The 13823-nt window shown below is 36.0% G+C and overlaps 2 protein-coding genes across 2 annotated transcripts; one reads left to right on the forward strand and one right to left on the reverse strand.

Moving 5' to 3' along the window:
* The first annotated feature begins 7159 nt into the window (after window positions 1-7159).
* Window positions 7160-9464, forward strand: LOC108989434 (nascent polypeptide-associated complex subunit alpha-like protein 1). Its single transcript, XM_018963038.2, has 4 exons — window positions 7160-7323; window positions 8347-8431; window positions 8691-8824; window positions 8903-9464. The coding sequence occupies exons 1-4, from the start codon at window positions 7264-7266 to the stop codon at window positions 9233-9235; spliced, it is 612 nt and encodes a 203-aa protein (XP_018818583.1). The 5' UTR covers window positions 7160-7263; the 3' UTR covers window positions 9236-9464.
* A 217-nt stretch (window positions 9465-9681) lies between these two features.
* LOC108989418 (pentatricopeptide repeat-containing protein At3g09040, mitochondrial-like) lies at window positions 9682-12854 on the reverse strand. The gene has a single exon (XM_018963010.2). It carries the CDS (start codon window positions 12734-12736, stop codon window positions 10316-10318), a length of 2421 nt encoding a protein of 806 aa, XP_018818555.1. The 5' UTR covers window positions 12737-12854; the 3' UTR covers window positions 9682-10315.
* Between the last annotated feature and the right edge of the window lie 969 nt (window positions 12855-13823).

The following is a 13823-nucleotide window of genomic DNA, read 5'->3' on the forward strand; positions in this document are numbered from 1 at the left end:
ATAAACAAATTTTTAATGACAAATTGTGAAATTTATATTTTTAAAAAACCGGAAAACCGGACCAGACCGGACCGGAAACCGGTAAAACCGGAAGTATCGGTTTAGGAGGGTAACCGGTGCGTAATCGGTTTTGAAAAATATAAAACCGGTACATACCGGTTCGGTCCTAAATTTTATCCAAAACCGGACCAGACCGTACCGGTTACACCCCTAGCCTCATTGTATCAGAGAAGAAGATCAACAACGAAGCTTTCAAGACCACTATGCAAAATGTATGGAAGACTAAGGGATGGATACACTTTAAAGGAGTGGGTGATACTATTCATCATTGAGTTTTAACAAGAACAAGATCTCAAGAAAGTAATGAAGGGTAGACCATGGACTTTTGATCGTAATCTTTTGTGTCTCAAAACTTTTGATGCCTTTTCTGTCCCAAATGACATTAGGTTCAGCAAAGGAATCTACATGGATTCAACTCCACAACATACCTTTTGGTGGCATGACTAAGGAACTTGGTGAGTAGATAGGGAGTAAAATTGGTGTGGCGGAAGAGATAGATGTTGATGAGGACGGGATTGGATGGACCTTATCTGAGAGTTAAGGCTGCTGTTGACATCACCAAACCACTGATGAGAGGCATCCTTCTAAACCTGCAAGGTAACAAGTACTAGATTGTTTTTAAGTATGAAAGACTGCCTAATTTTTGTTTTAGGTGTGGTGTTATTAAACATGGTAAGCAGAGTTGTTCAAAAGAATCTGGTATTAGAACCATGCATGGTAGTGAAGAGTATCAATATGGGGCATGGCTGCGTGCTCCAATCCAAAAGGCAATAATAAGGAATCAATCAAGCAACCAGGGTGGTAGGGATAAATGAGATTCACAGTCCTCAAAACAATAGGTTGACGATGAATCCATGAATAGAAACAATTTTTTCATGGGAAGTATGCTAGTCTATCAGGAGAGGTGGCTAAATCATAGGATGATCAGAGAAGGAAAGATGATATTTAGGAAAATTGCCTTTTAGGGAAAGATGAGACTGTGAAGGGTCAAAGTATGAGTTTGGAAACTAGGATTCATATAGAGGCATAATCTCATGAGGTTGATTGTACAAATTTGGGTGGGGAAAATGGCATGACAAAAAGTATTATGAAAACTATATATATCGAGAATTATAAATGTAAGGAGGATCCAATAAGGAAGCTAACTAATGTATCACAACTTGATATCACTGCAGCAACAAAGAGTAATGATGAAGCATGCTCTATAAAAAAAAGACTAAGTAGAAAAGGAGGGCAAGGAATAAGCAGCTCAATGACATAGTGTCTAATAAATCTTGGACTGCTACCTAGAAAATGGAGTTACTCACTAGTGGCCATAATTCAGATGGCTATGAGCTAAGGAATGAAGGATGGATCTTGGCAAAGAAGATCAAAACTAAGGAATGTGTGGAATAAAAGCAAAATGGATTATTGGTAGAGGCTAGTCACCAGCCCTGCCAGAATCAATGAGTATCTTAACTTGGAATTGTCGAGGGCTTGAGAACCCACATACAGTTAGAGTCCTTAGTCTTTTGATTAAGGAAAAGTGTCCCAAGTTGATTTTCCTTATGAAAACCAAATGCAAGAAGGAAAGATTGGATGGCATTAAAGTTAAATTGAAGTTTGATTATTGTATGGTAGTAGAGAGATGAGGTAAGTGGGGGACTGGCTATGTTATGGAAGAATGGATTAGATGTGCAGATCTGTAATTTCACTAGATGTCATATTAGTGCTATTGTCAAAGAGAACCAAAGTGGTAATAACCCTTGGACGTTCACTGGCTTCTATGGCCACCCAGATACTTCAAAGAGGGAAGGGAGTTGGAAGTTACTTAAAATGCTAAGAGATAGTATTTATATACCATGGATCTGCATGGGTGACTTTAATGAAATCACATGTCAAAGTGAAAAGGTGGGAGCATCATTAAGGCCATACAAGCAAATGGAAGCTTTTCGAGAAACTATTGATTACTGTTGCTTTAATGTATTACCTACTCAGGGACCGAAATTCACTTGATCCAATAATGAACAGGGAAGAGGATTCACAAAGGAAAGACTAGACTGTGCTATGGTAGACTCAAAGTGGAAGCAGCTCTTTCCAGATTCCAACTATCAGGCTTTGCCAGCTATTAAGTTAGAACACTCTTCACTTCATTTAGCTCTTACCAGCAGCAACAGGAGGAGTGTGAGGAAAACATATATTTTTAGATATGAGGCCTCATGGGCTCTAAGGCATGATTGCACAACAAAAATAAAGGAAGCTTGGAGTAAGATGGTAGAAGGTGTTCCTTCAGATGCAATGATCAAGGAAAAACTACTCAAGTGCAAACAAATCCTTCAAAAATGGAATGCTTAAAGCAACAAGAAGACCCCTGCTCACATTAAGAGAAACATGAAGAGAATTGCAAGCTTGCAGGAAGAATGAATTGGAGATCACACAAGCACTCTGAAACAACTTCAATAGGAAGTGGACTTCCAAAAAGTGGAAGAAGATTTAAGGTGGAAGCGGTGTGCAAAGCAGCATTGGTTGCTACATGGTGATAGAAACACAAACTTCTACCATATGTATGCAAACCAAATAAGGACAACCAATTCAATCAATAAGATTGTGGATCCAAATGGAAATCTGATTACAAACCAAGCTAAAATAGGTGATGTATTTACTGGTTTTTTCTGCATTATTTACTTCATCTAACCCATCTACTATTGATAATTGTTTGTGTGGCATGAATACAAAAGTTACAGCTATCATGAACTCAAAGCTGCTGATGAACTTCTCTGATTTGGAAGTGAAAGAAGCAGTCTTCCAAATGTCTCCTCTTAGCTCACCTGGCCTGATGGGTTCCCTGCCCAATTTTATAAAAAAAATTGAGATACTCAAGTACTTAATCAAGGTGAAGCTTTGAAGAATGTCAATGATACCTTTATCACCCTTATTCCTAAGACAAATGAGCCAAAGAATGTTGTTGATTATCGACCTATCAGTCTATGCAATGTCATTTATAAGATAATTGAAAAGATTCTAGCAAACAGGCTAAAGGCTGTTCTTCCTGATATTATTTCACTTAATCAAAGTGCTTTTGTTCTAAGCAGGTTGATAATGGATAATATCTTGGTAGCATATGAAATACTCCATACTTTGAGCTCACGTGTGAAGGGACAATCAGGTTATATGGCTTTTAAACTTGATATGAGCAAGACCTATGATCGCGTATAGTGGAGCTTTCTTGAAGCAGTCATGAGCAAACTTGGCTTTGATGGGAGGTGGATCTCACTTATCATGGAATGTATCACTTCTGTTTCTTAGTCCATTCTGATTAATGGAGAGCCACAAAGATCCTTTACCTCTTCTAGAGGTCTCAGACAGGGAGATCCCCTCTCCCTATATCTATTTATCATTTGTGCAAAGGCACTAACTTCTCTCTTGAACCAAGTTGCAGCTAAAGGTAATATTTCCAATGTTCCAATGGGTAAATGCCCTATCAAGATTAATCAATTATTTTTTGCAGATGGCAGTCTTTTATTTTGTAAAGCAAATTCCTTGGAGTGGAGTCGAGTTATCCAGATCCTCAAAACTTATGAAAGAGCATCTAGTCAGATGTTGAATAAAAAGAATACCTCAATTTTCTTCAGTATAAATACCCCAGCTGATGTTCAAGATACTTTACTTAAGATAGTTGGGGTTAAATCAATAGGCTCATATGAGAAGTACTTTGGACTTCCAGCAGTGGTGGGGAGATCAAAAGTGACTACATTTCATTCCCTTATTGACATGATTTGGGCTAGAATAACAAATTGGAAAACCAAATTCTTATTAGTTGTAGGAAAACAAATTCTATTCAAAGCTGTCCTCCAAGCCATACCAATATATACTATGAGGATTTTTCTACTTCCTCATTCAATTACTCAAAGGCTTAATAAACTTTTAAAAAAGTTCTGATGGGGTTATAATGAAGATTATTCGAAGATTCAATGGGTTAAGTGGAATCAGATGGGACAATTAAAGGAAATAGGGGACTTGGGCTTTAGAGATTTCAGAAGCTTCAATGTGGCAATGCTATCAAAATAAAGTTGGCACATTTTAAAGAATCCAGACTCTCTCCTAGCTCAAGTATTCAAGCATAAATTCTTCCATAAGGTTGATTTTCTTGATGTTAAGTTGGGACCTAGGCCTTCTTTTGCCTGTAGGTGTCTGTTTGCAGGACATCAACTTTTAAAGAATGAATTAGTGTGAAGAATTGACAATGGACAACAAGTCAGGAGCTGGGAAGATAAATGGCTCCATCGACCTCGCTCTCATATGATCCAATCTCAAAGAGTGGCCAGTGGTGAGTATGAGTATGTGGCAAATTTTATAGATGCTGATTTGAAGGAATGGAAGGAAGAGGCCCTTACAAATCTATTTTCTCCCTCCGAAGTTGAAGTCATTAAGTTAATTGCAATTAGTCTTGGTGGCAGAGAAGATAAAATGGTATGGCATTATACAACCAATGGAGTCTTTACAGTGCCAAGCGCATATCACCTACACAAGGATCTAGAGACTAAACATGTTGGGGAATCTTCATGTGGGAGCTTGCACAGTGATATCTAGAAATCTATTTGGATCCTAAAAGTGCCTAATGTAGTGAAGATGTTTATTTGGAGAGCTTGTAGAGATGCTTTACCCACTTTTGCAAATCTGTGGAGAAGGAAGGTGATCCAAGAGGCTTAGTGTCGTACATGTAAAACTTTCTCTGAAACTAGGGGTGGGCGGCCCCGCCCCCCTCGCCGCTGCCTCCGCACCGAGCAATTCAAGGGGCCCCCCCGCATCTAGGGGTCCTAGCGGGGGCGGGTGACAGGGAGGCCCAACCCCGCCCCGCATTTCCCCCGCCTCGTCCCGTCCCCATTTTTATATATATATATATATAAACATAAATATCTATTTATATTTTACAAATTTTATATATATAAATATATATTACAATTTGTTAGACTTGTTCACAAAATATGCATTGACAATTTAAAAATTACATAGTTTAAAAATTAATACACTATAATTTACACAAAATATGCACTAACAAATTTAAAAATTACATAGTTTTTAAATTATAGTCATATTTAAAAAAATTTAAATTTATAATTTAGATCTAAAAATGTATTCTTGCACTTATAAATAATTTTTAAATAAAATAAATATAGTATTTTTTTTAAGTGAAAATAAGTGGGACGGATTGGGAATCCGCCCCTCACCCCGCCCCCGCATCCCGGGGGCGGGGGTGAAAACCCCATCCCCCGCCCATTGCGGGGCGGGGTGAGCATGTTCTATGGAATTGTGAAGCAACATGAGATGTTTGGAGTCAAGGTTGTCGAAGAATTCAGAAAATGAAAGGTACTAATGATTCTTTCTTTGAGGTATGGAGTTTTTTTATTCAAAAATCCGAGTCAGGAAGAACTTGCTGAACCTGTTGCTATAGCTAGACTAATCTGGCTGAGAAGGAATAATGTGATAAATGGTCAAGATTTTTCTCATCCAAACTTTATTCACAATAAAGCTAAAGAGGAGAGGTATTTCTTCAAAGATGTGCATGAGAAGCAACTAGTTAAAGCATCTACTAAGACAAGTATGACATATGTGTGGCAGAAACCTCCAAAGGGTATTTACAAAGTGAATTGGGATGATGCCACGAGCAAAGCTTATGGAAAAATTGGAATAGGGGCTATCATAAGGGATTCCAATGGCAATGTTATTGGAACACTTAGAGCTTCACATGACCTGACTACAAATCCTTTTATAGCAAAGGCATATGCACTCATGCTAGTAGTATTGTTCAGTTGAGACGTGGGAATTAAACAACTTATCATGGAAGGTGATGCTCTTTAGATAGTGAACAATCTTAGTAAGCCTACTACTGACTGGAGCCAAGGAGGTTTACTGGTTGAAGATGCAAAAAATATGCTCAATTCCTTTGCTATATGGTCTGCTTGCCACATTAAGAGAGAGGCTAACAGGGCTGCACATAACTTAGCTAGAGATGCTCTTAAGTTGAATGAAGACTTGTATGATTTGGAAGAAATTCCTTCTTGCATTCAGTCCACTGTCTTAAATGACATGATGTAAGTCTCATTTGAGTAATAATATTACTATTTTTTTAAAAAAAAAAAGAAAATTATAAAATTTAACTTCGAAAAAAATTATAAAATTTAAAATTTAAAATTTAAATTTAAAGAAAATGGCAAAATGATTGTTACACGTAAAATTATAAATAAATGTAGCACTATTCTTATTAATTTATTTGATAAGTTAGAGGACTCATTTCTACAATTATTAATTGAGAATTCTAGTCATAAAAGGACTACACAAAAGTAATTCTACATACTGATGTAGTTTGATATGATTCATCAAATTGTAAATTTACTTTTATTGTTAAGTATATATAACGAATCTGATGAAATTACGTCAGTTTGTGTGATTACTTTTATTTAATTACTTTGTAGATGTAGCACTCCTCTTACTATTATTATTATTATTATTTTGAAGCATTAGCTCTTATTAATTAATTTCCCTCATTATTTATTTTTTAATAATTAAAAAATATAATATTGAAATGTGTGCAGTTTGGATAGTGAGATGAGATGAAATAATTTTAGATGAAAGTTGAATAAAATATTGTTAAAATATTATTTTTTAATATTATTATTATTTTGAGATTTGAAAAAATTGAATTATTTATTATATTTTGTGTGCGAATTTAAAAAAAAATTATAATGATGAGTTAAGATTATATGAGATGAGATAAAATACTTTCACGATTCAAATGAGGTCATAGCTCGTTTGGATAGTGAGATGATGAGATAAAATTAAATAATTTTATATTAGTTAAATAAAATATTGTTAGAATATTATTTTTTAATATTATTATTATTTTACGACTTGAAAAAGTTAAATTTTTTATTTTATTTTATATAAAAATTTAAAAAAATTTAATAACGAGATAAGATAAAATAAATTAAAATTATTTTTATATTCAAACGGAGGGTAAATGTATATTAGTCTAATCTAAACCATTGGGAGTGGAAAATGGGGGCAATGTCAGTCTCGTAATTTATCATCATCGTAGCCGTGACTATAAAGTCCCATTTTCTCGTTGAAACCCTTTTCTCCAGCCACTTTGGACATCTAGTTTTGGGGTTTTAGGGTTTTTGCATAAAATCCTAACTTTTCTCAATCTGTTTCCCAAAGCCAGCCATGACTGCTCAAACCCAGGAAGAGCTCCTCGCTGCCCATCTCGAACAGCAAAAGATCGATGTATCTCTCTCCCTCTCTCTATGCGTGTGTGTGTGTATATATATATATATATATATATATATCAGTAATACACTAGATCCCTTTAGTTTTATAATTCTGCATCATTTGGGACACTGGAAATGATTTTCTTTTAACTGCGAGTTGGTGTTTTAGACAGCTATACGTGCGTCGGATCGTAATGATTTCGGTACCCAACTGTTTGCTTTCCCAGAATCTGATTGAACTTCGGTCGGGAAATTGAAATGAATTTATTATATTCGGGCATTGAGTGAGAAGTACACGTAAGTGAGTTTTAGCATGTAAGACTGGATTGATGACTTGGGAAGCTACAGTGATGGCAATGCGATGGTTGTAATGTGATACTGGTTCTGTTAAATAGATGGTTATCAAATAGGAGTTGTATGCGTAATATAGTTCAAGAGTGTAAAGTAAAAACGATAGTCATAATGGTGTGTGAAGGATATATGTCAATATGCTAATGTATATAGGGGTGGGTGTTCCGGGAATATGCAAGGATTTATGGAAGAAAAATCTGTAGTTGATTGGATTACAAGTGTTTTTTTCATTATTTGGAAGAGTTTTGGTAGTGTAAATGGGGATCTCTTGGAATATTCTTTAGAATAGACAGACCCAAAATATGCTATTACGCTCTTGGCAACCTCTTGATTGAAGTTGTATAGGAAAATAATTTTCAAAGGTCAATCGTATTTTCTGGTTATCATTGCATTCTTCTTTATTATCCCCATGCATGAACATGCCTTTGCATATTTTTTTTTTCTGTTTACTTTAGTGAAGCCATAGTGGAGAAAAGTGGTTATCCATTTTTTAATGGCACAGCTATTAGGAACTCAACAAAATAACAGACTAAATGTTCATCATATTTGCACGAGTGATTTTAGATGCTTTGAAACTAATTGCTGGTAATGCTGTATTTTAAATGTGTTACTCATTCTCTTGTCATTGTTTGCTTACCAATACAAACTACTGGCTGTAAGATTTTAATTGTTCTTTCTATTTGGGTAGCCTGATGAGCCTGTAGTTGAAGATGAAGATGACGATGACGAAGATGATGACGATGATGATGACAAGGATGACGATGAAGCTGAGGGTAAGTTCATTTTGAATGATGTTTTGTTTCTGTGTTTCCTCATATGTTAACAAAAAAATGTCTTGATGAAATGAAATGAAAGAAACTTTGTTTAATAAAAAAGTGAATGTATGAAGTTATCTTTTTGCATCCGAATTTAATCTTGTTCAAAATATACTAAATGTGCAATAATCATTAAAACAAAAGATGATATTAACTTCATTTATTTAATTAAGTAATATATTGGTTACTTTTTCAATTTTTTTTTTTATATTATCAGGACAACATGACGGAGATGCCAGTGGTAGGTCAAAGCAAAGCAGAAGTGAAAAGAAAAGCAGGAAAGCAATGTTGAAACTTGGCATGAAACCTATCCTGGGTGTTAGCCGGGTCACTGTCAAAAAGAGCAAGAACGTTGGTGCCTCTTCAACTATGATTTCCATTTATTGTCTATAGTGTCTTTGGTCTAACATATACTGCCACTTGAATCAGATATTGTTTGTCATCTCAAAACCAGATGTTTTCAAGAGTCCAACTTCAGACACGTATGTAATCTTTGGGGAGGCAAAGATCGAGGATTTGAGCTCTCAACTGCAGAGTCAGGCTGCAGAGCAGTTTAAGGCTCCCGATCTCAGCCATGTGATTTCCAAACCCGAGTCTTCATCTGTGGCACAAGATGATGAAGAAGTAGATGACACGGGGGTTGAACCAAAGGACATTGAGCTGGTGATGACACAAGCAGGAGTCTCTAGGCCAAAGGCTGTGAAAGCATTGAAGGCTGCGGATGGGGACATAGTTTCAGCCATCATGGACCTTACCAACTAAGAGAAGCTTTTAATATTTTTTTATGTTTCATAAATTAGCAGTTCTTATGTGGTTTCTTGATCATGTGAGCTTTATGAAGGTGGATCTTTTTTTTCTTTTCCTTTTTTTTTCAATATTACTGAATTTCTATTTTTCTTTGTTCTTTCTGTTGTACTTGTAACGAACCGAGAAATGCATTGAGTGATGTTTCTCTATACATGCCCGTCTTCAAGTTTGGGGATTTTGCTGATTATATGAGTTCACATGAATTCCAAAAATGTTTTATATCCTACAAGGAAAGATACATCAACCTTTACCAGACTCTGTAATTTCAGTTTGAAGGTGTTAATTACGAGCCCATTTGTCAGGGCATTATAAGTTTTCCCTAAAAAAATCTACTGTTTCCTGTATCACGCCATGTTACGCTTGATGGTACATAGCCCCAAATCAACTAAAAGATTGTGCAGGAATCTCTCTCGTCGAGAAATCGACTAAAAGCTTGTGCAGAAATCAAGTGAAGGCAATGAGGACTGAGTGAAAACGCAATGATCCTGAACAGGTTGCGTTGATTTGCATAAAGACATAATGAATTCACATAAAAGAAACAAGAAAAAGGACGCAAAGGAGGAACAAAATAATTATATCGAGCAAGAAGGAAGCTTGATACATGCAGCGTCCAGCGGATATCCTCATTTTTTTCTCTAGTAGAAGCAATCTTTTATTTTATTTTTCTTTTCTTTTCGTTTTTGCAGAAGAGCGCGGCACCCCAATTTCATTCATATGCCTCCAGTCAGAACAATCTAAGACGCCAGTTTGAATTATGTTGATGCTCTTTGAAAACGTAAGTAGCTGCTAAGCTGAGTATGAAGAAGTGATGGCAGGTTGCGGCGCCAGTATAAGTGAAAGGCTCCAACCAGAAGCAGCGAAGACTTAAAGATGTCACATGATGACTTGCTGGTTGTAGTCTGAACCATTAAGCTTTGCCCGACATTGAGGCTTGTAGCTTAGAGATAGACGCATGCAACAAGTTGGGCTTCAGCATCCAAGAAGCCAACTGAGAGCCTGAGAGCTGTTGACAACTTCTGGGGGATAAAGCTTTTGCTATATCACAATCCAACTATATCCTGGGTCTTTTGAAACACCTCTTCTGATCATCCCCCTCCTCACCTTTGCAGCATCTTCCCAACTGCCCCCTTCAGAATAAACCTTCGCTAACAGTACATAAGCCGCATCATTCTCAGGGACCATCTTGAGTAATTTCTCAGCTGCCCATTGTCCTATCTCTCTGTTCCCATGTATCCTACAACCACTAAGCAAGGATCTCCAAATAGCCGGCCAGGGAGGAAAAGGCATCACTTCTATTATACTTTTAGCAACATCAAGATATCCATTTCGTGACAACATATCAACTAAGCAACCATAGTTATCAGGAGATGGTTCCATATCATAATGTAAGTTAATCGATTCAAACAGAAGACAGCCTTGATCAACAAGACCCATATGACTACAAGCTGATATAACTGCCACAAATGTGGCTTGGCTGGGCTGTAGATTTGCCAACTTCATTTTCTTAAAGATTTCCAGGGCTTCCACAATAAGACCATGATTGGCATAAGCCATGATCATAGTATTATAAATAATCACGTCATCAGATACAAATGACTGATTGAAAGCCATCCTTGAGCTTGCAATGTCCCCGCATTTTGCATAAGCATCTATAAGTGCACTAGAAACAAACACATCTTTGTCAAATGCCATTTTTATAACATGTGAATGGACAGACTTAGTTTGGTAATAAGCTGCAACATCAGCATAGCTATTCAAAATGCTACCAAAAATCTGCTCAGCAGGCTTCTCGCCTGTTTTTATTAGAGAGTTGAATAACCTGATAGCTTCATAATTATGACCTTGATGTACCAATGCAGATATCATGACCCCCCAAGATGCCAAATCAAGTCTGTCAAGCCCATTAAGAAATTCAAAGGAATCATCAAGTAGGCCAAATGTAATATAAGCTTTAATTAATGAACTGCGGACATAACCATGAGAAGAGAAGCCGGACTTAACAATAGCACCATGAATTTCTATCCCCATCTGTTGATTTCCACATTTGCAAGAAGCCTCCAAAATGCTGGAGAAGGTGCATTCATCTGCTTTAACTCCCAACTCCCATAAATTACAGAAAACCTTTAGGGCTTCCATGTATCTACTTGCTACATTATATCCCAAAATCAACTCGTTCCAAGAAATAATGTTTCTGAGGAGTATGCTGTCAAACACTAAACGTGCCATCTCCATTGCCCCACATCTAGAGAACATATTGATTGCAGAGCTTGTGATATTATCGTCATCAAAAAACCCAAAACGTAGGGCAAGTGAAAAAAATTGAATCCCAAGATTGAGATTCATTAGCTCCCCACACTTTCTAAACAGTACTATGAATGTGATATGGCTGGGCTTCATTCCCGTCAGCATGAACTCGTAAAATAGTATTGCAATTTCTCTTGCATCCCCTTCCAGAGTGAAGCCGCCAAATACAGTATTCCATGATATGACGTCTTTGTTTTGCATGCCATTGAAAACTTTTAGAGCTGAGTCATTTTTATCATTCTTGAAATACAAATCCATGAGAGCATTCGCCACTGATGAGCTAAATAGCATCTCACTCCTGATGATCAATCCATGAAGCTGTTTACCATATTCCAGATTTCCCATAATCAAGCACCCTTTAAAAGCATTAACCCAGGTGAACTGGTCCATTCTTACACCCATACATTGCATTGAAGATACAATCTTCAAGGCCTCAAAACCATGGCCGCATTGTGCATAACCCCCAATCATAGCATTCCAACAACCAACATCAAGATTGTCCATACGCTCAAATACACTCTCAGAAGATTCAATATCCCCCAACTTAGCATACATATTTAAAATAGAACTAGCAACGAAGTTGTTCTGCTCCATTCCAATTTTCAAAACAAAACAATGAATACAGAAACCAAACTCATAAGCTCCCACGATAGTGCATGCTTTCATAACACTGCCGAAAGTGAACTCGTTCGGTCTAAACCCACTTCTCACCATGTCCAAATAAACCTCCAAACCCAAATCAAATTCACAATTTTGAATGGCACCTGAGATAATCAAAGTCCAAGAAACAATATTTCTTTCTAACATTTCAGCAAACAAATTGAGCCCATAACTCAATACCCCAAGTTTTGAATACATTTTGATTAGATTATTCAGCGAAAAGAGGTCATTAGTGAGCCCTAACTTGATGACATGTCCATGAATTTGGGTACCCAGAAAATATGAATTCGATCTCTCGGAGAGGGAAAGAGCAGTGGCAATTGCAGTTGGGTCTTTCCCCATCAATATATCAGGGTATGCAGAGAGAGATTTGGAACTGTAGTAGCGTCGGTGTTGATGTTTAAAGATTGTTTGGAACTGGTAATGTTTGTTTAAACAGATGGAATAAATTTTCAGTTTTGAAGCACTCAGAGGAAGTCTTAGGATTATCATGAGTCATTCCACGCATAAACTGAGCCGCCTGTTGGGGCGTAGCCGCGTAGCTCACCTCCAGTTTGAATCCTCCCGTTTCCCCCAGTTCAAGGCGCGGTCACTTCCTCTCATCCACATCCCTTTACGCGCTCTCTCCTTTCAAGACATAAACGTTAAAAAAGTGTTTTTGTTTGTCAGAAGGAAATTATAGATCTGCGATTTTTTTCCAACCAAAGGCATCTCTGTGACTCTGTGGAGTTGAATTTCATGCGGGAGTTTTTCTTTCTTTCCTTTTTTTTTTTCAGATAAATATTCATTAATAAACTATCCTTAATATATAGAGTAATAATACATAAAATCATAAAATATATAAATATCGTGCAATCATTTTAAAAAAAAATTAAATTCATTATTAAAAATTTATTTATTTTTATATGAATCTCATATTTATTTATTTTTTTTAAAATGATTGCCTGACGCTTGCATACTCACGACTGCAACTATTATTTCTCTATAATTAATTTTATAATTATATTTTAAATAGGAGTTGTTAATTAAAGAGATAATTAATACTCTATTATCAAGTTGGTATGGAATATAATATCTACATCACTTAAATGATAATATTTGATCTATAAAATTCAATTTTTAAAATTTTTCTATTAAATTAAATTATAATCACTTTATTAGATGTCTTACTCATATTGACTTAAAGAGCGAAAATTCACGTGTAAAAGCTGCACTTTCCTCTTACTCTCTCCATCCCATTGGAATATTTGTGTATAAATCTTATCTCTTTAAATTTTGAGTTCTGGAATCTATAATTATTTTATATATATTTTTTATGCATTCTATTGATGTGATTAATCAAAATAATTATTTTATATTAAAAAAATGAAGCAACTAATCACATTAATAAAATGTGTAAAAAGTACATAAAAATAACTATACATAAAATTTTTGTTAAATTTTTTCTAGATGAAAAAATTTTAAAATGAAAAATTGTAATGGGCTTGCGTGAATGTCTACGGTGGGCCTTCCGTTTAACATAAGCTAGCCCATTCAACACTAATGAGCTCTAGAAAAGAGACCGAGTCCAACCCACATT

This window comes from Juglans regia, chromosome 5, assembly GCF_001411555.2.
Source record: "Juglans regia cultivar Chandler chromosome 5, Walnut 2.0, whole genome shotgun sequence".
In the NCBI taxonomy this organism is placed as follows: domain Eukaryota; kingdom Viridiplantae; phylum Streptophyta; class Magnoliopsida; order Fagales; family Juglandaceae; genus Juglans; species Juglans regia.